Raw genomic sequence first — 26,236 nt, 5'->3', positions numbered from 1 at the left:
CTCCAGGGGCGAGTTGGGGGAAGGGGAGGAGGCGAAGGCGGGGCGGGAGGCGGAGGAGGGGCGGGAGGCGGAGCCCGGGCGCCCCGCGCCCCACCCTGTTCTCGCCCCACGGTCCGACCCCGCCCCCTTCCCGGACCAAAGAGACGTGGGAGGACCGCGCGAGCTAGAGAAGCGGCCCCTCGTCTTCCCGCCAAGGCCTCGCCCCGCCTCTCTGCGCTTCCAAAGCTCTGCTTCTTCCTTAGTCCTGGGCATCAGCGCATTGGCTCATCGGCTGGGGGAGGCCAGGGTGGTGGTGGAAAGCGGCCGTGGGCGGAGCCTACGCGGTTTCGCTTCTGCTGGGGGAGGGGCAGGGCCTTTCTGCGCTTCCGGTTTCCGGCTGCGGGGGAAGGGGCGGGGCCAGTGCCTGGGTGGGAGAGTTTGGCGGCTGCGGAGGAGCGTGCTGAGTTCTGTGGGAAACTCGGTGAGCGGGTCCTCATGCCTGGCTGGGCTCTGGGGCCGCCGAGGTCCCCTCAGCCCCTCGACAACGGGGAACGGCGGGCAGGGTGGAGAGGCCCGGGGTTGAGGGCCGAGCCGGGAGTTCGGGGGCAGTGCTGGGCGGAGGGAAGTCGGGGCTGTTGCGGCGGAGCTCGGCTCTAGGGACGTGAGGGCCGGCTGCGGTGGCGGGGAGCGGTGGTCAAGCCCCTCCGGAGGAGCCTCGGGGGTGGGTATTGGGGGCGTGCCGGGCCAGGGCCACGTCGAGGGGCCTCCGGGGGTCAGCGTTCGGTGTCTCCCAAGCCTGGTGGGAGCTGTGGCCGACCGCGGCTGCCGGGAGGGTCTCCTCTGGCTACTGAGGAGACAGATGCTTCTAGAAATTTCTCTGGATCGGGCTGTGCATTTGCTCTTGGTCCTCGGAGTCGCGTGACTCCCGCCCTCTAGGAGTCGCTCTTGTGGGCTTTTTGAGGTATTCCGAGTCCTCCAGCCCCATCAGAGGCAGGCGCGGCATTCGGGAAGCCTGTTAGCCCCTTCTCTAGACCCAGAGGGAGCTGCTGGTTTTCGGAAAGGGCCTCCTGGTTTCCCTGGGGCGGGGGAGGGGGACGCCCTGGTTTTTGGAGAAAATGCGTTACTGAAATACTGCCGCCGCGGGGCCGGCTGGGAGCTGGGAGCCTCTGCCAAAGAGCTCCTGGTGGCTGGGAAGGGAGCGGGCCTGATGGATGTTAAGAATTTCCTCCTGTCTATATAATTTTTATTAAAAACACGTTCCCACTTAAACAAGCATAAGGTGTCTCTTGGACTCCACAGGGAAAGGAATTGTCCAGAAAGGTGGCTCTGGACGTGTTAACACACATACTGGAGTCGGCAGCAGAGTAACACTGCCCTGGCAGGTGGAAGTTGGTCAGGCCTTTGTGCATTAATGCTCAAGTCTCCCTGCTGAGTCAAGCCCCATTTCCAGGATAGCATGGCTGTCCAGTTTTCATGACTCCTGTTCCTTCTGTTCCCTGTAGGAAACAAGCTCACATCTCCCTGTTGGAAACCTTCTAGCAACAGGATGAGTCTGCAGTGGACTGCAGTTGCCACCTTCCTCTATGCAGAGGTTTTTGCTGTGCTGCTTCTCTGCATTCCCTTCATTTCACCCAAAAGGTATGGCCTGTGGAGCAAGCAGGCAAGCAAATAAGGTGACTGTTGCCAAGCTCCATAAGTTATGTGTGTAAAGTTGGTGGACCCTGGAATTGTCGCCAGACAGAAACAGGTAGAACATGTCTGGGGTGAGGGTGGCAGGGGTTGTGTTTATATTGCCAACCTTCTACACTGTTCTGCTTTGTCATATCTTGCTGAGTTCTTTTCCTGTGCACCCTGCCTTTTGGTCTTCTGAATTCCCCAAAAGGGAGAAGACCTAGCTCTAGTTATGGTTCTGGGAATCATGCCTCCTGCTTCCCCTTGGATCCCTGGGCTTCAAGGATGGCAATGTGGGATCTGGAAGACTTGTACCATGAGGTCACATTGATGCTGATTTGGTGACTTTTGTCCTACTAAACTAGTCTCACTGGTATTGTGTAGTAGCCTCATGAGTATTACTCAGCCTATGCAGGGTGAAGCCATATTCCTTTTCAGTGAACAGAAGACCTGTTAAAAGTTAATTGAAAAATAATTTTTATTTGCATGTAACATGAACACATTCTGACTTAAATTAGAACATTACAAATGAAGCTGAGTCTCCATAGATGTATTTTAAATCCTCACCCAAGGATATGTTTTTATTGATTTTTAGAGAGAGAGGAAGGGAGAGAGAAACATTGATGTGAGAAACACCCATTGGTTGCCTCCTGTACTCATCCAACCCAGGATCGAACCCTCAACCTAGGTATGTGCCCTGATGGAGAATAGAACCCACAACCTTTTGGTGTATGGGATGATGCTCCAGCCAACTGAGCCACCTGGCCAGGGCTCCAAAGATATTTTTTTAAAGCTGTTTTTAATGAAAAAATACAGACACCTGATGTGATACAATAGAAAGTATACAGCACTGCCTAAGAAATATTCTTGTCAAGTGCCAGATCTGACTCTTCACACCTCATACAGTTTGGAGGAAATACAGAGACAGAGGCCCCCTGGGAGCTGCAATCTGGGAAGCTTCATAGGATAACCTGGTTTTTGCATAAAGTAAATTGGGAAAGAAAGCAAAAGAGGGCAAGGGAAGGGCTCAGAGAGTAAGAGAGATTTAAGATACTTTTCAGCTAAATGCAAAATTGAAACCGTATCTCTGCATTCAAATAAACAAGCTATTAAAAATACAACAATTACACTTTGGGATTCTGGCTCTGATAGTGAGGAATTCTTACTGATTTTCTTGATGTTTGGTGATGGTATTGTGATATATTAACCATTTATGAAGGCTTTTCTCTGGTAGAGCTACATCCTGAGGTATTTGTGGAGGGAAGTGAAGGGAGTTTGGATCTGCTTCGTAATAATCCAGGGTGGTGGGATTCTAGATGAATCAAGATTGGTCACATGGAAAAACAACTGAAAGAAAGAATGTGTATGTGACAAGCATTTTGAATACTACATAGAGGAATGCAGTGGAAAGTAAGTTTCTCATTTCCTTCCCCAGAGACTGCCAGTGTTTATGACTGGTGTTCTAGAAATTTCTATTTATGGACAAGCATCTTTTTTTACCCACTCTTGAATGGATGTCATAAATTGGAAAAATGTAAGCAACTAAGGCTGAGTCTGTATGGGCTATTTGGCCATTGGAGAAGACTGCAAAACTGAATTTCTGTTCTCAAGGCCCAGAATCCAAGTGTTCTTTTTCTATAGCCTCTGTTTTTTTTTGTTTGTTTTCTTCACAGATGGCAGAAGATTTTCAAGTCCCGCCTGGTGGAGTTGGTAGTGACCTATAGCAACACCTTCTTTGTGGTTCTCATTGCCATCCTTGTGCTGCTGGTCATTGGTGAGTGAGCTGTGGCTGAGGGCAGCTACCCAACTTAGACCCTTGCTATGGCCTTTGCTGCAAAGCTCTGTGTCATGTTTCATGTGTAGCGTACAGCTTTGGCTTTTCAGAGATGGACCACTTAAGTGTCTGTCTTTCTCTTGGGGAAGAGACTCCCTTCATCCATGAAGAGGGTACTGCTGGCAAGGCCTTCACCTTGACCAGCAGTTTTTGTGGACCCTGTGATGACCACTTCATGTCTCTGGGGCAGCTCCTTGGGGTCGTTCCAGAACTGAAACCAAGAGAACCTTTACTGGCTCATGCTCACCTTGGTCTGAGTAATGCTGCTCTCTAGTCACTTAGACAGTAGCATCAATCAGTCTCTCCCTCCATGCCTGAAATAGGCCACAATTAGGGGACTGAGTGATCCAGTAGATAGGGAGCCTAGCTGGGAAGGAAGCTGCTGTGTCCTGTAGTATAGGGGTGACCAAGAGGTCTGGCAGCTTATCTAGGGAGCAGATCCCAGACCTTTCCGGATCTGGGTCAAACTTCAGGTCTTTCCAGGTTCTTCTAGCTCTGAAGTTCTATAAACCCCACATTGAGGTACATGCCAGGGATGGGGCCTGGGGCCAGGTGGTGCTACGATGAGAGGCAACCATTTTATGACGTGCTGGTGGCATGATTATTTAGAGACCAGTGGAATTAGTGAAGCTCTCATATGGCTGTTAAATATATGTTTTGCTGTGAGTGATCAATACGTCACCTTGCTTGGACTCCAAAGTGTTGGCTCAACTCTGCCATAGACAGAGGTCCTGTTTTCAAGGTGTGATGCTTGCTTAAGCTCAGAGCACTCCTCCCCAGTCCATATCAGAAATTTGGCAGGGGGCCCTGGCTGGTGTGGCTCAGCTGGTGGGGCATTGTCTGGTGCACCAAAAGGTCACAGGTTCGATTCCCAGTCAGGGTACATGCCCGGGTTGCGGGCTCGATCCCCAGTAGGAGGCATGCAGGAGGCAGCTGATGGGTGTTTCTCTCTCATATCAGTGTTTCTCTCCCTTTTCCTCCCTCCCTCTCTAAAATCAATTAACAAAACAAAACCATGTACTTTTTTTAAAAAAGTAAATGCTGCAGGGAGTGGGAGGCCAGGGGGCCAGAGTTTAGGGGAACTTGCATGGTCCTACCCACTAACTGCTGTGTTAGGCATTTCTCCTTCCTACTGTCTCAGGGCCTGATGGGATATGTTCAGGCAGGACTGCCTCTGAACAGGCCAGGTGTGGCCTACTCATTCGAAGCCATGCAGTGGGTGTCAGCTCCCTGCATACCTTGCTGTTGAAATACTTGGCAAGTCTCCATTGAGAGGTAGCTCTTTCCAATCGGTCATCTCCCTGAGCAGCCTCTGAGCCTGTAGGGGTAGGGAATATGCACATCATCCCCTGAGCATGAAAAGCCAAGCTTTTCTTATGCTTTTGCTTTTGAATGTGGAGTGGGGGTGAGAATTTGGGCAGGGAGGGGCTGTGCTTGGGGTATTTCCTCTGGGCCTTCCCCTTCTGCAAACTAGACTCCAGGAGTTCTACATTTCCTAACACACCCGAGTGGTCCAGGGAGGCCTTTGGGGGAGAACACAGTAGTTAGCAAAGGCGCCATTCTTCTTTTTTGGAGTTGGGAAATTAGTCGATAGTTCTAGAGAGAGAAATCCGGCTATGATGACAGGCTGCTTCTTACCCTAATGGTAAGAATTGTAATTAATCTAGAGAGGTCTGTAGAGGCCTCCACAAATATAAGTGTTAGCTAGTAGCAAATACTAGTGAAAGGTGATGGATTTACTAGCTAGAGCTGCAGTCCTGGATGGCCCCTAGTCTTCACTGAGAGGGGCCTAGGGCAGATCTGACTGGGGAGTGGGCTTGATGAGGGTCCAGGGTCAACTGCCCTGGGCTAGAGGCCTGAGATAGGGAGGACAGCACTCTGTTGCATGATTTGGGCTAATATGCCCTAACACTGCCATCCCCAGTCTGCTCTTTGCCATAGGCCAAGGTGGTCCTTAAGGTGGTGGGGTTCCTAGATGCTGATGACTGTAGAACAATGTTTTTTTAATCACAAAAAATAACATTTTAAAAATTTCAGAAATTTAACCTAAAAAGTTAAAGTACCCCATAGTTCCATGTCTCACAGATAACCATCATTAATGCTTTATTGCACGTTTCCATAAGCATTTTCTGTGCTGATACCTTTATTAATATACTATGTACTGTTTTGGATTGTGCATTTTTCCACTTACTGTATTTTAGACATCTTTTTACAGCAGTTTAATTCTTTTTAAAGATTGTGTAACGTAGTCGTCCCCTGGTATCTGTGGGGGATTGGTTCCAGGACCCCTGTGCATACCAAATTTCACGGATGCTCAAGTCTCTTATGTAAAATGGTGTATTTGCATATAAACTGTGCACATCCTCTCATATACTTTAAGTCATTTCTAGATTATTTATAATACCTAATACATGTAATGTTATGTAAATAGTTGTTATACTTATTGTTTAGGGAATAATGACAAAAAAATGTCAATACATGTTCAGTGTAGACACGACCATCATAGGCCTAACTACATAATACACATCAGCAACAATGCAGCATTTTTTTCCAAATGTTTTTGATCTGCATTTGGTTGAATCCATAGATGTGGAACCCATGGATATCTAGGGTTCACTGTACAGGCATACCTCAGAAATACTGTGGGTTCAGTTCCAGACCACTGCAATGAAGTGGATATCACAATAAAGCGAGTCACACAAATGTTTTGTTTTCCAGTGAGTATAAAAGTTATATTTACACTATAGTCTGTTAAGTGTGTAATAGCATTGTGTCTATAAAAATAATGTATATATATTAATTAAAAATACTTTATTGTGACCTGGCCGTGTGGCTCAGTTGGTTGGAGCGTCATCCCGTGTACCAAAAAGGTGGCGGGTTCAATTCCCAGTCAGAGTACATACCTAGGTTGCAGGTTCGCTCCCCAGTCGGGGCACGTACAGGAGGCAACTGATTAATGTTTCTCTCACATCGATGGTTCCCCCCTTCCTCTCTCTAAAATCAATAAAAACATCCTCAGGTGAGAATTATAAAATATTTTGTTGTTGTTGTTAAAAGGGCTAACCATCTGAGCCTTCATTGAATCGTAATATTTTTACTGTTGGAGGATCTTGCCTCAATGTTGATGAAATGCTTTTTAAATTGATTTTTAGAGAAGAAGGGAGAGAGAGAGAGAGAGAGAGAGAGAGAGAGAGAGAGAGAGAGAGAGAGAGAGAAACATTGATGTGAAAGAGAAAAAGACATCAGTTGCTTCCTGTGCGCACCCGACCGGGGATCGAACCTGCAACCTGGACATGTGCCCTGACCAGGAATTGAACAGGCGACCTTTCAGTGCATGGGACTGTGTTCAATCAACTGAGCCACTGGCCAGGGCATGATACAGATTTAACACAAAGGCACCAGTAAGGGAAGGCAGGTTTTTATAATGTAAGATCGGCTTAAAAACCAAGCAGTCTCAGACCAGGAATTAGATTCAGACGATATCCATACAATGATACCTTGCCCTCTTATGTGGGGGTCTATTAAAGGCCCACTTTAGGTAGGTCTTTATGTACTAACTTAAAAAGATGTCTTGGTATGGGGGAGAAAGCAGTAGGTATGGGATGATTCCATTTCTACTTCACAAACATATACATGTGAAAATATTTATAAACTAGAGTACTGTACATCTAACAACGGCTCTCAGAAGCAGAGGCTGTTCACCATTCAGCAGTTACTTGCATACCCCCTGTATACCCAGAACTGTGCTAGGCCCTAGGGATATAGTAGAAAATATTTCTGTTCTCGTGAAGTTTTTAGTTTAATTTGGAAGAGACGGGCAATAAACCTGTAATTAGGATACTTTCAGATATGGGTGTGTATTACCAAGAAAATAACATAGGGTAATGTGACTTAAAGTGACAGCTTTAAATACAATGGTCACATACCATTTACCCTGTTGGAGGTGATCGTGTTATGGAGTTCTTTCTTTTTCTACATTTCTTGAATATTTCAACTTTTTTTTTTTTTTAAATTATCTTTATTGTTGAAAGTATTACAGATGTCCTCTTTTTTCCCCATTGATCCCATCCACCCTGCATCACCCCCCCCCCCCCAGGCCTTCACCACACTATTGTTTGTGTCCACAGGTTTTGCATATATGCATATAAGTTCTTTGGTTAATCTCTCCCCACCCACCCCCATCTTCCCTCTGAGATTCATCAGTTTGTTCCATGCTTCTATGTCACTGAATCTATTTTGTTCATCACTTTATTATGTTCTTTAGATTCCACGTATAAGTGAGGTCATATGATATTTGCCTTTCTCTGCTTGGCTTATTTCGTTTAGCATAATACTCTCCTGTTCCATCCCTACTGTCCCAAAGGGTAAGAGATCCTTTTTTAGAATGTTTGAACTTTTGATGAAAATGAATTCCTTTTTTAATCCGAATAAAAATTGTTTTAAGTAATAAAACTTGTTACAAAGCTTAGAAATGAAAACCCTTGAATCTTTAGCAGGCATCCTCTGGTTCTTGCCTCTTGGGCAGCTCATGTCTCCTTAGTGGACATTTCCATAAGCAGGATTACCTTGGCTTATCAGTGGGGTGGCTGGTGGCTTGCCTGACTTGAGATAAACAGAACCAGACATTGAGGGGGGACCATGGGAAAGCGGGGCTGTTTCTGGCTAGCAGTGCCTCAGACTTGGTTAGTATCTTGACACAGAGAGCAAGCTTGTGGCCTGGGTAGAATGGGGTCAGGGAGGGACATGAGAAAAGCTGGAGGAGAGAGAAGTTCTGCGGGTAGAGCTCTGACAGGCATTTCCTGAGGCGTGTGTAGAAGGGGCGATAACTGGAGATGGTTTGATGGAATCAAGGCCTCCCGGACTCACACTATCTGTCTCAGCTGGACAGCCTGGATTTGTTCCAGAGGGAGTTAAACTCTGTGTCTCCTCTCTGTTCCCCTGCAGATGCTGTACGTGAGATTTCGAAGTATGACGACGTGACAGAGAAGGTGAACCTCCAGAACAACCCTGGAGCGGTGGAACACTTCCACATGAAGCTTTTCCGTGCCCAGAGGAATCTCTACATTGCTGGCTTTTCCTTGCTGCTGTCCTTGTGAGTAGGGAGAGGTGAGGGGCTATGAGGGGACCCCTGGTCTGTGACTTTGACTCCTCAGTTCATGACCTTGAACCAGAGGCCTGCCTGTGTTAGGGAATCCACTGTTTCCCCAGAGAACTCTGATTTTCCTCCTGATCTCCAGAGGCAGTATAAGGAGTGAGACAGGACTGACTGGAAGGTCAGAAGATGCGAGTTCTGGCTCTGCCACAACTTGCCATGTGCTCTGTTAGGGCAAATGCATTAGCAGCTTATTCTCTGTACGTAGTGTGAAGTAAGTGAGGTGTTTCTTTCTCCAGGAGAGGCCCTTCAGAATCCATTTTATTTTTTAAATATATCTTTATTGATTTCAGAGAGAGGAAAGGAGAGTGAGATAGAGAGATAGAAACACCAATGATGAGTCATTGATTGGCTGCCTCCTGCATGAGCCCTGCTGGGGATTGGGCCTGCAACCTGGGCATGTGCCCTGAGTGGGAATTGAACCTCAATCTCCTGTATCATAGGTCGATGCACAACCGCTAAGCCATGCCGACTGGGCTGGAACCCATTTTAAAAGGGACCAATTAAATGGGCTTTTCGTGTATAGGGTCCTGCCCTGGGAGGAGTGGGCAGAAATGTCATGAAGAGGCTGAGACCTACTGTGACCCCAGGGCCTTCCCAGATGTTAGACCTGTGGGAACATATTCTAATCCATGGCAGTCTGAGTATTTCCATTTTTTGTTTGTTCGTTTTTGGTTTTTTTTTTTGTAAGATTGAATTCCTTTATTAGGGCCATGGGGTTGGCTAATTGGGCAAGACTAGACTGATAGAAAGCACCTGTTTGAGCTTGGGACTGGTTTACTGCCTCCTGCTCACAGGGGTTCTGATTGGGGCCCTGGCTGTTCTAAATATGCTGACTGGCAGGGGGTAGAAGGCCAAGGGCTTCCAGAGGTATTGGGAAGATGCCCACTGCGCGGATACTCAGAAGCAGTGTGAGTGTGTGGATCCTTGGGCTGAGATCGCCCACCACCCGTCACCTGAACATCATTTTTCACTAGGCATTAGAATGACAACCTGTCTGGGTTTCAGTTTTTCAGAAAAAGTCAGTTCAGATGAGCCTGCTCTCTCTAGGTCAAAGTTGGAAAAGTGTCACGGGTGGTGCTGGAAAGGGCAGACAGCTCTTCAAGGTGAGTCAACTAACCACAGAGTCAGGAAATGAGAAGGCTGGGAGGAGTCAGACACAGACCCTAGAATTTTAGGGTTTCAGGAAGCTCTGAAAAAGATGATGATCTTGTGGGCTGAGACTGAAAGGGAGGCAGGTCTGGAGGACCAGGTCTCAAAAACAGGATTCCAAGTCCATCTGCATGGGAGCTGGGAGTGGGGGAAGTGGGACACGATGGCACTGCAAGTCTGAGGGACCACAGAGGCACTCAGGGCTTCCCAGCTACTTCATATCTCATCTGGAAGATAGGAAGGCCAGGAATAAAAGCAAGGACTGCCCCAGAGGAGCACACACAGCTTAAGAGTAGTATGAGAAAGGTGGAAGCCTGCAGTGAACTCTGGATAGGACATGTGTGGGACATGGGAGAAGTAGTTCCCTTGATGTTTCTGTGTCAAGGAATGGTGGGTAGAAGGTCATGGGTCAAGGAAGCATTGGGATGACATGACTGAAATCTCAGAAGGGTAAAGGTACACTGGAGTGCCCAGCTACTCGAAATGACTTAGTTTCCACTTGGGCTTGATGACATTATGTCCTGAGGCTCTTGGCAATTGTTTGCAGGTGGAATTGCAGGGCGGGAGAGATTCTGGAAGACTACAGACAGGCAGGCATCCCAACTTCCAAAGGAGGGAGAAGGTAGATGAGAGAATAACTAGAATGGGAGGGTTTGATTCTGATCTCAAGCCATGTTCTAGAAAGAATAGCTTGTGTGCTTTTAGAGAAAAGAGGCATCGTTGGCGACTACTCTGAATTCTTTGAGAGCCAGTTCTTTCAGTCTGATCCTGCCCTCTCTTGAGCTAGTATATATGGATTTTCAGCAGGATGATTTCCAGGCTCCAGTTCAATTCTTATGGACCAGGTGCTAACGTGTGGGCCCTGTGCTAGCATAACAGTCATTAGGTGGGATTTTAACTCCCATGAGTGGCTGCCCCATGGATCAGCTCCATCCAGATAGAGGCCTCAGAAGCTTGGGTTCTACCCCAGACCTGCTCAGTGTTCAGTGCTGAGAACAGTTGTCACGGTGAGCAGATGCAGAGATATGGAAGCTAGGAGGAAGCGAACAGCAGGTAGGTTAGCTGCCTCTCAATCCGTGGTTGTCTGGGTGGGGTTGACTCAAATGGGACTTGAGCTTTTAAAAGGGGAACATTTGTAAACGTGTGTGTAGGTTCATAAAGGACCATGGAGATAGGGCCAAACAGGAACTTGAAAGACTTGTGGTCGTGGCTCATTGCAGCTCACTAAGAGTTAGTGGCCAAACTAATGCAAAAGCTGATGAGCCCTTAGTGCTCTTTAGCGAAGGCTGGGACCACCAGGCTAGGTTCTGTGGACCTCCTGATCCTGTTCCGAGTGTCCATGTCCCTCTTACTGTCTGTCTCTTCCTCGTCTGTGTTTGCAGACATCTCTCTGGCAGGCACTGACTCAGTACCTAAACCTCTGTAGGTATTGGTTAAGTTGGGAAGGGAGGCAGAGCAGGGTGGATTGGTCAGGAGTGGCAGGGGACAAGCTAGAGGGTTTTGACTGAATTTGTACCCAGCCTCCATGTGGTATGTTTGACTGAAAACATACCCAGCTATGTTTTTCCAGGGTACTGCACTGTGGTCAGAGTTGTGTGTTCATATTTGGCAGCAGTGCACTGGATGGAGTGGAGTATCCTGGGAGCACGGAGACCAAGTTGGGGGTCGCTAGAGTGAGATGCCTGAACCAGGGCGTGGTAGCATGAGTTGAGAGTGGCGGACAGATTTGAGAGGTTTGATGGAAGATACCAGAGGAGCTAACAGCCTCTGAGGCTGACGTGGCAATTGTGCTGTGGGCATCTACAGAGTAGCAGCTGTGGCAGAAGCCAGAGGACCACCTGCATGTGCATGTACATGGAAGGGAGGGAGGGGAACTGGTGAGGCCCATCAGAAGGAACAAGGAAACGGGGGTGGAGGATGGGACCGGCAGCAGGATGGCACGCTGTCTCAGCCCAGAAGCCTGAGGGTGATTTGCCTTGCCTTCTGGCTTTTCACATGTGCTCCCCTGCTCCTGTATATGTTTTTTAATTGTGGCAGAATACATATAACATCAAATTGACCATCTGAATAATTTCTAAGTGTGCAGATCAGTAGTGTTGAGTCCGTGCACACTGTATACAATGAAACTCCAGGATTCAATTCATCTTGTAAAACTGAAACTGCCCCAGTTCCACAGCCTAGGTATCTCCCTTCCTGCGTGCTTCTTCAGTGTCCTGGGAGCCACTGTCATGGTGGGGCTTCCTGCTGCCAGCCTTACTCCCCTAGCCAGGTGACCTTTCTGTCATCAAACCGATCCCACCACCCCCTGCTTCTAGTGCCTTCATAGCACCTTTGGTATATAGGCCTGACACCTAGATCCTTTAGGACATGGCCACTCCCTGCAGCCTTCCACAGTCTGTTTTGGCCTCTCTGTGTCGAAGCTCTGCTGGCAGGAATCCCAGGGGGGCTAGTGAAGACATACTTCTAGGCGCCCAGAGGACGCAAATGCTACATAATGCCCTAGCTGGTTTGGCTCAGTGGTTAGAGTGTTGGACTGAGGACTGAAGGGTCCTGAGTTCAATTCCTGCCAAGGGCACGTACCTCGGTTGCAGGCTCAGTCCCTGGCCATGGTCAGGGCATGTGCGGGAGGCAGCCGATCGATGTGTCTCTCTATCTCTGTTCCCTGCACCCCTTCCACTCTCTCTGAAAAGCAATGGAAAAAATATCCTTGGGTGAGAATTAAAAAAAAAAAAAAAGCTACATGATGAGAGTGGGCTTTGGAATTGGGCCTGGGTTGGGATCCTGAGTCTGCTACTGGCTAGCTGTGTGACTTTGAGTAAGTCAGTTACCCTCTATGAGCATTTCCCTTACTTGCAGAGCAGAGATGAGGATACTTCTCTTAGGTGATTAGTGTAAGGATCGAGGCGACTATGCCCAGCACCTGGGGAGTGTTTAATAAATGGTAACTTTTGTCAGTATCCCCCCAAGTAGTTAGAGTTTTGTGGGATTTTTCCCAGTAGGGAAAGGAAGAGAAAGCTGAGTTTTGGCTTTTAGGATTCTTATGTTCTGGGCTGGGCATGGAGTGGTGGCAGAGTAGAGTGAGGCAGAGAGGACAGGTTCTGCAACAAGAGCAGAGAGTTGGGGGAAGGGCTTTCCCAGGTAGAGGCCAAATGAGTTGGAAGCATATAAAGAAAGAAAAAGTTCAAGGCAAGCAAGCTGATATGTCTTTGGGGGCCCTGGGCATCTAGTTGGATGATGCTACGGGGTTCTTAGCCCAAGGTGGACTGCTAGCTTATTGCTTAGTCCATGTAGAAAACATATGTAGCAAACATATGTAGAGGCAGAACAGAATGGTCCCCCGTGAATGTCACCCAGTTCTAGCAGTAAACGTTGCCTGGCCAGTCTTGTTTTATCTCCCCCCATCCCCCACTATCTCCTGGCTCTGGATTATTTTTATTATTTTTTCTTTCATAATTGAGATTTTGTTGTTTGTTTTGAGAATAAGTACATTTCAATTTGTACACAATTCTTTTCTTTCTTTAAAAAACTGTATCTTTATTGATTTCAAAGAGAGGAAGGGAGAGAGAGAGAAACATCAATGATGAGAGTCATTGATTGGCTGCCTCCCGCACACCCCCTACTGGGGATCAAGTCCGCAACCGGGGCATGTACCCTGACTGGGAATCGAGCTGCGAACTGCGATCTCCTGGATCCTAGGCCGATGTTCAGTTGCTGAGCCATGCCCAGCCAGGCTGTACGCAGTTCTTAACATACGTACCAAAAATACAAGTCATGTGGTTGTGATTCTTTTCTAACCAGTTATTCCAGTGACTTTCCAGTTTAAAATCTGGAGGCTAATTTCCCTTAATAGAGTATCAAGTACCAATATCTTCAAATGATATGCTGTTACATCAGAGTCCCACTAATTTACAGTTTAATATCATATATACTACATAATCAAAATTTCAGTCTTTCACAGCACATTAACAAAGTTACTAGGAAAACTGGACTACCACACCAAAGATGTTAGAGTGCAGGAAATAGACAGGGAGAGCCAAGACCAAGGAGTGGTTTTCTTTAGGAAACAATTCTACCAAATTGGGATAGGGCAGGCGTGTGCTGGGTGCCTGAGGGCCACGGCGCACCTAGTCGCTTGGCAAACTTGGGCTGCTTGGCCGCTGCTGCTTCTCCCGCTGCCCAAGCTGCTCACAACTGCCATTGGGGCAGTCGGCTCTGGATTATTTTGAAGCAAATCCCAGATGTCGTGCTTAAAGGCAAAATAATATTTTGGTGTATCGCTTTGAAAAGAGATGGTTGGGCCTCTTCCCATGCACTGAAAGGTTACTGGTTTAATTCTGGGTCAGGGCACATGCCCGGGTTGCAGGCTTGATCCCCAGTAGGGGTCATGCAGGAGGCAGCTGATCAATGTTTCTCTCTTTCTCCCTCTCCCTTCCTCTCTCTTTCTCTAAATGTCAATTAAAAAACCTTTAAAAAAATTAGAGGCACACTAATATCTCACCTATAAGAACATTACAATAACTCCTTAATAACAAACTCATGAGTATCTGCTCACATTTCCCTGATTACCTTGCAGGGTTTTGTTTTTGTTTTTTGTTTATATTGATATCTAACTAAGGTATTTTTAAAATCCCAGTGATTGGTCCTACCCAAAGATAGTGATTTAAGTGGGGGAACACTGCTATAGAAGGCCGGCAGAGGAATTTTTGGTCTTCACTTCCACTTGATCCATGCATTTGTTGGCTGCCATCATTTTCTAAGAATACAAAGGTAACAGCACTTCAGATCTAGGCACTGGTAAGAGCCTTTTTATAAGAAAATATTTTAAAATTGATTTTTAGAGAGGGTGGAGGGGAGAGAGAGAGAGAGATCGATCGATTGGTTGCTTCTGGTGCACCTTGAACCACAACCTAGGTATGTGCCCTGATTGGGAATCAAACCCACAACCTTGTGGTGCACAAGACAACACTTCAACCAACTGATCCACATTGGCCAGGGCATGGTAAGAGCCTTTTTGATAAGTCCATTGACTTTTAGTCCCCACCAAGCAAAAGTCACCCCACCCACAGTAGTGTGCCAGTGTCCTATGGATGCTGAGCATAGGAGGGGCACTGATCAAAGGGGTCTGCAGTAAAGTGTGTGTAGGGGTCTTCCTTATGAAGAGTCCAAGAAGGCTCATCTTACATACATCAGAATGAACATTGACTTCTTTTAAAATAGATTGTTCAGCTACTTGATTTGGGCCAAAGAATTCTCTTCTTCACACTAAAAACAAACAGTGAATGACCTTTGGGGCTCTGCCAAGCAAGCAGGGGTTCCTTCTTCCTGATTCCAAGTTCATCGAAAGCTTACCCTTCCATGAAGGCCCCTTTCTCTCAGAGCCTGAGGACTCCAGCCTCTGGCCTAAAGGCAGAGGGTGGGAGAGTGGAGAGCAGGGTTCTGGATGGGAAGGGACCAGTGGACTCCTCCAAACCCATCACTGTAAGATGGAAACACTCTCACTGTGAGGAGTGTGGCTTGTGTAACTGAGGAACTGGATTTGGACAGCATAGCTGAAGCCACCTCTTCTTGTCCTTTACCTCTCTGCCTACCCCCAGGCTCTGAACACAGTGGGCCTCCTGCTGGAGCCACTGCTTTGTTTCCTTTGGACTCTAGGGCCGTGCAGGGCACATCCAGGGGTGACGGCCCCCTCCCTGCCACTGCCTTCAGGGTTATTTCTCCAGTAGCCAGGTGGGCTAACAGCATGTTTTAGTTGGAGTCAGCTAGTTTCAGAATATCTTTGCCTAGGTTGTCTGACCACCTTCAGTTGCTCTCTGTCCCCCAGTTTACACAGAATCCATTGGCTGGTTTCTAGAAGGCACACCATAAAAACCCCAGAAACACAGCTTGCTCCTGTCTACTGGCTCTCTTCAGCTCAAGGGGGTGGAGGACTGGTTGCATATCCCTGCCCCCTCCACCTCTAGCTGGCTTTGCTGTCATCAGGGTGGCCAATAGCCAACTGGGTCTTTAGTTAGAGTTGCCACAGGGGCATTTCCTACTCCCCCCCATTTTTTTTTTTTAGTTTTAAATATGTTTGATTTCAAAGAGAAGGGAGAGGGAGACATAGAAACATCAATGATGAGAGAGTCATTGATCGGCTGCCTGCTACACACCCCCTACTGGGGATTGAGCTTGCAAACTGTGCCTGATTGGGAATTGAACCCTGACCTCCTGGTTTATGGGTTGATGCTCAACCATTGAGCCCTACCGGCCGTCTGTGCTGCCTCCTTATTTTTTCTACAACCTCTGCTCCAGGGCTAAGAGAAAGGCTGAATGGGTATGCTGAGATTTACTCCATCAGCCTGTGGGAGGATTGTCCCTGGATCTTCTTGAGTTCTGCTTTGCTGCCTCCTTATTTTCATGACTGCAGGCTCTTCAAGGTGAGAGTTTCCTGAGGCATCACCTGGATTTTGGTTCCTTGCCAGGGCAGCCTCCTGTTTTCCTGGACAGCTGGGGCAGGTTCACCCAGAATCCACCCACCCTGGGGAGCCCCACCTGGGGCAGGGCTGTAGTCGACCTGGAGAATCAACAGGTGGCGCTGTGATGCTAGCTTCCCACTTGCACAGGGGCAGCAGGGTGAAGGGAGCTGCCTGCCTACCTGTGCTCTGGTGGTGTCCAGAAGACTGAGTGACCCAGCTCACCTGAGGATGTGGCACTTAGGAGATGCCTGGTAAATACTAAGTGGGCAGGATCAGCAACAGGGATAAGGGTCCACCATAACCATAGAATATTCCAGGCAGGACTTGGAAGGACCTTCCCCCTTGTTCTGTTCTACTTCCTGTTAAGCCCACAGGAGGGAGACAGGATATGAAGCATGTCTCCTCTATTTGATATGGTTGGCCCTGGTTCTCTAGTGTCCATACAGAGACTTGCTCTCTTCTGCCTTCTCTTGTTTATTCAATCTTTTATAAAAGCATGAGAGTCCTGCTCAGTGTCCAAAAACATCTTACCAAGAAACCTGTGTTGTGTTCAGGTATTTGGGGAGGCCATTAGTCTGCCAAGGACACATCTGGATTCTCAAGGTTCCTGTGCTGGCTTCTCCCTCTGTCACTGGGGGCATTGAACCCAGGCCCCTCTGTCAACCCTGTACCTTTGGGAAATCCCTTTTGCTCCTGAGTTCTGTCTGACCTATTGTCCAGAAATGGTTAGCTAAGAGCAGTTACCCCCATGACAGTATTTGGTGGTAAAGCAGGCAATGATGGAGGCTAACTAGCAGGAGAGGGAGAAGCAGTACCTCAACGTTTTCGCCAGGCTGATATCTCTTGGGCTGTTGAGACTTGGAGAGTCTGAAGCTCAGCGCCTTCCATCGTGGGCTCAGTGGAGACTTAGCACTGAGGGGACACACAAGGGGGCATTGATGTGTTTGAGAGGGGCTGGAGGGTGAAGGGTCATGGGAAGTGTCGGAGCTGGATCTTGATGGGTGAGTGTAGGGCAGGTGCAACAGCATGGGGCCTAGTGTATGAGGGGCAGTAAGAGTTCTAGAAGGTCGGCTCCTGGGCAGGCCTAGTTGGTCTGCTAGGGAGCACTCCTCTTGGCTTAGCCTGGGGCCTTGTGGGTACACCCTATGGACATGGTCCAGGACACTGGGATCTGTCCCCGGCTATGGTGATGAGTGCTTTCCGGAGTGCCTTCTCAGCTACCACTGCAGTCACAAGCCTGGCTTGCTCATCCACACGGGTCTGACATGGTGCCTTTCTGCCACTGTTTCCTGCCACCCTGTTGCTGCACGGGCAAGCTCCATGTCCTGTGTCCCCCTCAGTGCAGCTGGTTCGGGGAAGATCCAGGGCCCCAGACCTGCATCCAGCCCTGGCCTGAGATGCAGCCGCACACACGTGAGAGTGGGGAAGGTCACCTCCAGGGCCTTGGGGGATCCATCTAGAGGTCAAAGGTGCAGTCCCTGGACTGAAGGCATTGGTAGCTGGGCAGCCAGACAAGGGAGAAGAATACAGCCAAATGCGGAACAGGGGAGAGCCAGGAGGGGCTTTTGGGGGGCAGGTAGTGATTGAGTTGGGTCTTGAGTCATCAGCAAAGGGGAGGAGCCATTGCAGACTGGAAGACTGAGTGCAGTGGCAGGGAAACAAGGCGAGTGTGAACCCTGCGGGTTCCAAGAAGGGCCAGTGATTTGGTGTTACTAGAGCAGAGAGAGTGCCAGCCAAGGGCTGAGCACAGGTGTTGGATGGATGGAAGCAGAGGGGTGTCATGATCAGATTGTCTTGGAGAAAGATCACTCTGGTTTCCCTCAGGGCATGGATTGCAAAGCAGTACAGTTATGGGTAGGAAGGAAGCCAGTTAGTAGCTGTTAAAACCACCCAGGGCAGAAGCGGTGATGGGGATGACAGGGTGTGTGTGGGGGGGATAGTCTGGAGTTGAAATTAATAGTAGACAATGGCTTGGGGGGAGGAGTGGAGGCCTAAGGTGGGGTGCAGGCCTGAGAGCTTGGGAGGTGCAGGGGCAGTCTGACCCTCATGGACAACAAGCTGCATTGGGTGTGTCTTGGGGACACTCAGGAGCCACAGTCTAGTAGGCAGTTGGGCGTAAGGGTCAGGGAGGAGATTGGAAAGTGGCCAGGGCTGCTTGAATCAAGGGCAGGGGAGGATTCTGTCAGCTGCTTCAATGCTGCAGAGTGAGTGCCCCCCAGGACTCCAGGGTGCTCCTTGGATTGGGTGGTTATGGCACTGGTGGGCCTGCTAGTGGTTTGGCCGGGCTGTGGCCTTGATTGGCATAGGTTAGGAATAGAAGGAGGAGGAGAGGGGGGAGTAGCTTGGGTTGGTAGGAGGGAGAATGGTGAGGAGTGAGGTTCATGGAGGGAAGAATTACCTAGATTCTTCCTGGGCAGGGTTGGAGGAACAGGTCTAACAGGAAGGGAAGGAGAGGACATAGATGGCATGAAACACATGGGGCTGGGGGATATCTACCTTGCGCTGAGGGGGAGACCCTAAGAGCTGCAAGCTGAGGTGGGGGGGCGTGGCGAGCCGGCTGAGGCTTCAGGAGGGCCCTGGATGGCTCCTATTGGCAACACTGGTGCTCCATAGCTGGGGATGGGCTGGTAAGACACCGAGGAGAGGTGGGCCTCTGCTGTGCTGCTGCTGTCATTGCTGCCACCATCACCCATCACCCTGGACCCAACCTCACACAGCACTGCTGGAGTCCTTCCCGAGTCAGCTGCCTGCCCAGCTTTGTTGGTGGGGCAGCTAGGGAGAAGTGTCACCCTTGGGCTTGCCTCTCTAGCTTTGCTTGCTGGGTCCACCAGGTGGCACACGTGCCCCCCCCCCCCCCCCCCCCCCGCCGGGGATTGGCCTAAGCACTCTGTGCTAGGAGGTTGGGGTTTAGTCAGACTTGCCTGCCTTCTGGGGCTCCTCCAGCGACTTCCACTGCCTCTGTGAGTCAGGTACATTGCTTTTCTCTGGCTTCTGGGGTTCCTGGGAGCTCCCTCCAGGGCTCCAGCCCAGTGGGGGGCAGGCTGGTGGGTATGCAGGGGCTGAGACAGGGAAACCTGAGCCCTGGGCCACGAGGTCCCAACTGCTAATTTTAGAGAGCACATGTCACTGGAAACTCTCCCTTCCTGCCAGGAACCAGTGGCCTTGCTCTTCCAGTACTGCCAGGGGAACCTAGAACCTGTCCCTAAACCAGGAAGCATGGTGGGCATCTCATGTCCCCTGGAGCCTGCTCCCCTCTACGTGCTTGTTTCTGACAGGGGTTCTGACTGGGCCCAGGCTCCAGGTCCTGACCCAGGTTCTGGGCCTTTGGGCCTGGGTGTCCAGTCAGCCAGAGCTTGCCTTGTTTGCTTTCTTGTTCCCTCGGGCTGCCTGAGTAGCAGATGTCCATGAGGAACCCATGAAGGCTGGCTGATGGGGCTGGAGAGGATGGCTTGGCCTGGGAATGGCCCTGGACAAAGCATAGTCTTTCCCTCTTCCCCAGGGCTCCTGCGTATACCATGCCTTCCTCCAAGCTATGGCTGGCCTGGGTCTCTGCCCCAGGTGTGTGGGGAAAATTATCCTGTCCATCCCCACCCCTCAGTTTTGACCATTTGAGGGTGACTTCAGGAACTGGAGCAGCGTGTGCCCCCAGCTGCTGCCTGTTTGCCTGTCATGGCTTGTTTCGCCCTGATTCTTTGTTTCTGTCCTCCTAGCCATAGAGGACCTCAGTGTGGCAATGTTATCTAACAGATGTGTTCTGGCAGCTGCCTGCAGAACATGTTTGGGACAGGGGTGGGGAGAAATAGTCATTTCCCTCTTTCTCAGTTGGCTTTGGAAATTTAGAACGTGTAGTCGTTCCCAGCTCAGGCCTTGGGGTGAGACAGATAGGAGTAGGGATTTTAGCCACATCCATTCCTGGCACTTGACCTTGACCAGTTGCTTCAGCCTGTTGAGCCTCAGTTTCCCCTCTGTGAAATGGGGGCAATGATCACCCCTACCTCACATGGTAGGTGTGAGGATTTGGCTGGCCTTTTGGAAGCACCCCCAGGCACTAGCTGCTCTTGTTTACCAGGGCGAGCCTGGCCTTGCATTGAGGAAAATGGTGCTGCTCTGGCTTTTCTGGCACCTCCAGGTCCTGACCTGGAGAGTGCCAAGTTCCAGGCCCTTGGGCTGTAGCTTACCCTGCCTGGGTGTCCTGTCAGGCTCCTGCTTCCTTTGCCTGCCATTTGGGGGCAGTGTTAATTATTCTGGTGCAGAGGACAGCTCCTGATCCACCTTTCCCCCCATGATGCCAAATCCAGGCTTGCAGCGTCTCGCTTGGCTGCCCTGGCAATCCAAGAGGGCAGGTCTAGGCTGGAGGCAGGCATGGAGTGGGAGCAACAAAGAGAAATTCACGTCAGCCATTTTTCTCTCTTTCTTTTGCTCACTTCTCCCTTTTTGTAAACAATCACAGCCTGCTTAGACGCCTGGTGACTCTCATCTCCCAGCAGGCCACCCTGCTGGCCTCCAATGAAGCCTTTAAAAAGCAGGCAGAGAGCGCTAGTGAGGCGGCCAAGAAGTACATGGAAGAGAATGAGCAGCTGAAGAAGGTGAGTTTTTGCTGCCTGACCCCACCATGTGACATTCTTTATGGGCCACAGTGGCCACTGAGAGCCTATCAGTAACACTATGGTTATTGGAAAAGCCAAGGAATTGGGTGGAGGGGCAAAGGGGCAGTTCTCAGTGGGAGCATGTACAAGAGGGGTCTGGGGGACGGGTGGGGAGAGGGGATACTCTTGCTGCTTTCTCACCTCTACCTGCAACATTCAGCCAGATTCTTCCCTGATAAAACTGACTCCCTAGTGAGCTGAGCCCTATGCTGTGACCTGTGGGCAAGTTAGCCCAGAAGAGCATTGCTATCAGCTGGGGACGAGGTAGGGATGGTGTGTGGCCAATCCTAGAAGGCCTGTGAGAAGAGGTGAGGTGTGAGCCAAGCTGGGAAGGAGGCTGATGGGCTTGGATTCCAAGGCAGGATAGAGTTGGACGGGCAGGGGCGAGTTTGGGGCTCCTTGGCCAGAGTGAGCTGTGGAGCCTGGGGGGAGGAAGGAGGAGCATTGGTCACTGGGAGTGACTGGCAGCAATCCCCAGATGACAGCAGATTGACTCACTGAATGGACTGGTAAACTCTGAGGAGCTGCTGAGACAGGAGGCAAGGCGGGGGGCCAGAGTGGGCAGGGTGTGTGGCCTGTGAGCTGCAACAGGTGGCCCTGCTGGCTCTGCCCTTTGCCTGATGGCTAGGAACAAGCAGTGGCCCAGTTCCGTGCTGACATTTCCGAAGGGGCAAGTGCCCAGGCAGCTTGAGGAATCGCAGCTCTGTGGGGAGGATGGTGCTGGAGTGCCTCCCTTCCCTCCCTGCCCCTCCCTCCTTCCTTCTTTCCCTCCTTCCTTCCTTCCCTCCTTCCCTCCCTCTCTCCCTCCCTGCCCCCCAAGTAACCAGGCCCTTGGCACTCTTCCTAGGAAGCTGCTGGTGGTGGAGTCGAGTTGAATGCCAGGGAGGTGAAGTTGGAGTTAGCGAACAGTGACTTGCAGGCTGAGCTGAAGAAGCTGAAGGATGAGCTAGCCATCAACAAGCAAAGTGAGCACTGTCCTCAGGTGTCCCCTGGTCCCCAGAAGTCTGGAGCCTCCACTGGTGGCTGCTACCGCTCATGCCAGAGTATTAATAACAAACATGTGGGCTCAGGAGCTGGGTGAAAACAAACAAATGGCACCCTTATCCAGCTCAGACACAGCCTGTGGGGCTCAGTGGTTTAGCGGTGCACATGGGGTCCCAGTGGCCTGTAAACTAATTCCAGAGCATCTCACCCAGTGCCAGGCATTGCGGTCAACAGGGGCTTGCAGGTAGGGAAGGAAAGAACTTGGGAGGCTAAATGAGAGCTGGTTGAGATGTTCCTCAAAACTGTACTGCGAGTTCCCAGGCACTCCCTCCCTAAAGGCCTCTCCAACATACCTCTCCTGTTCTCAGCTTCCAGGCAGGGATTCTGCTCCCTGCCTCTTGCTCTCACTCCCAACATTATCAGAATGTTTGTCCTATGCCCTCAGACTTCCTGAAATCACCCCTGCCAAAAGCCGCTCAGGGTACCTTCATTAAAGGGTCTGGGAGGTCCTCCGTATTTACCCACTTCCCCCAGCTTTGTTGGCCAACTTCCCCATTTGGGGGGCTCTCGGGGCAGCTGGCAAAGGAGCTTTCTTAAGAGGAGTTTGTCTCACTGGGGACAAATTCAGAGCCTGTATTTGGTGTCAACACAAGTGGGGTTTTTTTCTCTCACTAATCCTCATCTTTTCATCACTTGCATCATCTCCAGAACTAGAGAAAGCTGAAAATGAGACTCTGGCCATGCGGAAGCAATCTGAAGGCCTGACCAAGGAGTATGACCGCCTGTTGGAGGAGCACATGAAGCTGCAGGTCAGCATGCCTCGGCCTGCTCTTTTGGGTGGGAGGGCCCCTCTTACCCCAGTGCCTTATCCCTATCCACTGGGGAGGCCACTGCCCTCCTGCTGTAGGCCCTTCCATAGGCCCTGGTGGTGGGTGGAGGGCTGCTCCCTCTCTCTTGTTCCGCCTTTCTCCGTTGCTGCTGAGTCTGGGCCCAGCAGCCAGACCCCTTTCTTGGGCAGGAGAGGTGTGGCCTGGCAGATGGCACCTACTTACTAAGGTGTTCTTGGCAGTGGGGTTGACCTCATGCCCAGCATTAGTGTCCTTGAAAGGAGCTCTTTCCCTTACATGACCCCCCACCACTGATCTGTGGTATGGGGCCCCTGACTCCAGTCCAAGTCCACTGAAGGGACCTCATCAAGAACCAGAGACGTGTACAGAGGAAGCTCCAGAACTAGCTGCTGGCCTTCCCTCTGTAGGGGCTGCAAGGTTATGTCGGGGTAAAAAGCTCAGGGCATTGCAGGCTGCCCCTGCCCCAGTAGGTGCTAGTTACTGCTGTCACCTATGCCCCCAGGCCTGGTCTGAGTCCTCAGACTAGCTGCATCTGGAAGCTCAGGTGGCCTGGAAATCAGGCATGAAGGCCAGGTAAACACTCCTAAGCTCTTATAGCTTGTCTCGGCAATTGGCAGCCCAAGTTAGGACACCACAGTGGTTGAAGAGGAAGGGCCCAGCCCCCAGAGGGGGCCAGTAGTCTCAGTGTAGGGAAGGTTCACCAGCAAGAACTACAAAAGGTGTGCAGAATTGGGAAGAGGCTGACCTGGACTTGGAAGAGACTCAGAAGGGACTGGAAAGCTGAGCTGTGTGGGCATGGGGGCAGGGGTGGAGTGGGGCCCAAGAGGAGGTATTGGTTTGGGGTCAGCTGATATAAGGGTTGAGGCCTTTGCTAGAGTGAGGCTACTCCCACCCTTGCAGGCTTTTGGATCTTGCTGAGGGTGGGGACATTTGTTCACCTGGATACCTTAATTTGGGGGAAAGGGTGCCATGCTGGACCTCTGGGGTGGAGGGGCTAGAGGGCAAAGGGGAAGGAAGAGTGTGCCACTCCAGTGCTTTGCGATTTTTGTCCTTTTTTAGATGGAGATAGATGGTCCCACGGACAAGAAGGAGGAGTGAGGGCCCCTCCTCTCCACCTGTGGCTGAGGCCTGGCCCAAGTTTGCTGTTTCCTGAGAGCCAGGCCACCCTCAGTACTTGCACTTCCTGCCCCCTCACTCTGCTTACAGTTCCTTGTTCTCCCAGCACCCCCCGGGGGACCGGATTTTCACCCACTCAGGATGAGCTTGCTGCTGGCCTGGCCAGAGCAAGGTGGGCACCTAGAACCCTTGCAGTGGGATTTACTTCCTGCTGGGTTGAGCCCCCTTTTGTGTTGCTCGTTGATGTTCTGGGTTCCAAGGCAGGCCCCTTTTCTCTGTTCCTGCAGGAGGGTGGGTGGAGCAGGCAGAGTAGTTTCTCTTGGCAATAAAGGTTGTTATGATGTGTCCATGGTTCATGTGTGTAACTGAGGCTGCCCCTAAGTGATAGCTCTGACAGAGATCCCCTAGTCTTTGCCCTTCCAGGTACTTTCTTTCAACTTTAATCCTTAAAGTCTTCCCACACCAAGTTAGGCCCAGGCTCATACTTGCCCTCTCTCTCTGCCCCTCCACTTCCTGCTCCCCAGGCCAGGTTCCACTTTATGGCCACTTGGGACATGTCTGTCCTGTTGGTCTCCCTGGCGGTTGGCCTCTGGGCCCAGAGGAGCTTGTCAGACTCAGTAAACTGGTGGGTCTTCCTGGTGGCAGACTCGCTTGCCTCCTCTGAGTCCTATTCATCATATTTAGGACAGATAGAATGTGGCAGAGTGCTACTAGTCACTCCCTGTCCCCCCTCCCCCCACCAAGGTTTACTGGATGACCTCTGAGTAATGCAGGCTGAGAGAGGAGACTCGCCCTTGGCAGTGACCTATGACTGGCCCAGGGCAGAGCTAGGAGGTGGGGAGGGGCTCTAGATTGGTCAGGTGCAGCTCTGAGAACATGTTAGGTGTGCTGTCTGCTTGGAGAGTCTGCTCTTATAGCTCACTGCCCCTCAGCATCCCCTGCCAAGCAGGGCCTAGTACTTAGGGTCAGCCTGAGGCTAGGGCAGGGGTGCCTAGGGCTGCCGGCCCGAGGACTGGGCGAGGGGCGTGGGACCTGGGGAGCTGGTGGAGGGTGTATTCTTTTGGAATTGGGGGGTTCCTGGAGGATGGTTGTGCTGATGACCAGCCTTGTGCTCCCCTCCTCCTGCCCCTGCCAGGCCTGGGCTGGTGGCCGCCTTTTCCAGTGGCCGCCTCTTCCCACCTCTCCCTGGGTGGTGCCTCCTGGGGCGGGGCCCCTAGCTAACACCTTCTGGTTGCTATGCCAAGGTTGAAGGCTGGTCTCGCTTTTCCAGGAAGTGTCCCCTGACGACCACAGCCTTCTGAATTCACCCTGCAAACTTTTAGAGGCCAGAGTCCAGTGTGGCTTTGGGTTCTTCCCTGGCCAGTCCCAGGAGGCCTCTGAGCCCCCTTGGCATCAGGCTTTGGGCTGGGCAGAGAGGAGGCGGCTGCCTAGCTGGGGGTGACAGACTCTTAGAGGTGGAAAGCGAGGCCCAGCTGCAGAAACCGGCCCCTCTGGGTGATCCTGAGTTATTTTCCTCCAATAACCTTACTCTCTGAGCAGAACTGTACCCCAGCATCCCTGTCTGGCTGGCCCCGTGGCCGATCTATTTCCTCTCTGTCTCTCACTTAGATTGCCTGTCCCTGTGTTGTAAGTTCCTACCTCAGGGGGCAGCTACCTGAGTAAATGGTGCTTGCCTACAGCTCTCCTGGCCCCAGCCAAGCAGTCCTACCTCTGTCAGGTTCTCTTTTTGTGATGTCAATGTTTTCTGAGTCTGGTGGTATAGCAGGTGGCTTAGAGGCCATTTGGCAAGAGGTGACAAAGATCTGGAGCAAGGCATGGCCACTGTTGGAGAGTGGAGAAATTAAGGAGTTGATGTGAACCTGGGGTGGGGAGTGGAGTGGGTGTAAGGGTGACGCCAGGCTCTTTTAAACTAGTAGGAGGGAATTGCCAGGGGGCAGGGCTTGGTATAATGAGGGGCTTTATTACCCCAAGAGAGCCAGGCTGGAGATTTAGGAGCTGACAGCACTCAGGGTTCTGGAAGTTGCAGGCGTGGTGAGAGCTGAGGGTTTGTAGTGTGAGAAGCCTTTAAGAGAAGGGTGGGACATGGGTTGGGTTGGAAGAGCAGGTTGTCAGGCATCCTACAGGGGCTGGTCTGCTGGGGAGGTGCCTCCCCACATGCCAGCACAGGCTCTGTGGGGAACTGCCTCCCATCCAGGTTCTTGTGACCATCAGAGCATGGCTGATAGCAACATCACAAGTCAGAGCCTGCCCTGGTTGTATACTTGGGGCTAAAGCCCCTCTTCATTAAGGGGACCACGCCTTGGTATATTAAGAGCCTAGAGAGGAGCAAACTCACTTTTCTCTGAGGGGCTATCCCTTTTGCCTAGGCTGGCATCCAGAGTGAGCACCAGGCTCCTAAA

At 50.8% G+C, this 26,236-nt stretch overlaps 1 protein-coding gene across 3 annotated transcripts; it reads left to right on the top strand.

Annotated features, from left to right (window-relative positions):
- The first annotated feature begins 136 nt into the window (after positions 1 to 136).
- On the top strand, positions 137 to 24,182 carry BCAP31 (B cell receptor associated protein 31). 3 transcript variants are annotated; one of them, XM_081125972.1, is made up of 8 exons: positions 137 to 460; positions 1,482 to 1,617; positions 3,324 to 3,424; positions 8,429 to 8,576; positions 20,694 to 20,829; positions 21,737 to 21,854; positions 22,582 to 22,682; positions 23,781 to 24,182. In XM_081125972.1, exons 2-8 carry the CDS (start codon positions 1,526 to 1,528, stop codon positions 23,817 to 23,819), a joined length of 735 nt encoding a protein of 244 aa, XP_080982098.1. In that variant the 5' UTR covers positions 137 to 460; positions 1,482 to 1,525; the 3' UTR covers positions 23,820 to 24,182. The 3 variants fall into 3 exon arrangements, 1 of the variants encoding a protein (XP_080982098.1); XR_013998025.1 differs by lacking the exons at positions 20,694 to 20,829; positions 21,737 to 21,854; positions 22,582 to 22,682; positions 23,781 to 24,182 and adding an exon at positions 12,421 to 12,508 and having other exon boundaries at positions 387 to 460; positions 8,429 to 8,726; XR_013998026.1 differs by lacking the exons at positions 20,694 to 20,829; positions 21,737 to 21,854; positions 22,582 to 22,682; positions 23,781 to 24,182 and adding an exon at positions 12,417 to 12,507 and having other exon boundaries at positions 387 to 460; positions 8,429 to 8,976.
- Positions 24,183 to 26,236: the final 2,054 nt, after the last annotated feature.

The sequence above is a fragment of the Miniopterus schreibersii genome (genome assembly GCF_964146895.1).
Source record: "Miniopterus schreibersii genome assembly, chromosome: X".
In the NCBI taxonomy this organism is placed as follows: domain Eukaryota; kingdom Metazoa; phylum Chordata; class Mammalia; order Chiroptera; family Miniopteridae; genus Miniopterus; species Miniopterus schreibersii.
This window is presented reverse-complemented; position numbering and strand designations above follow the sequence as displayed.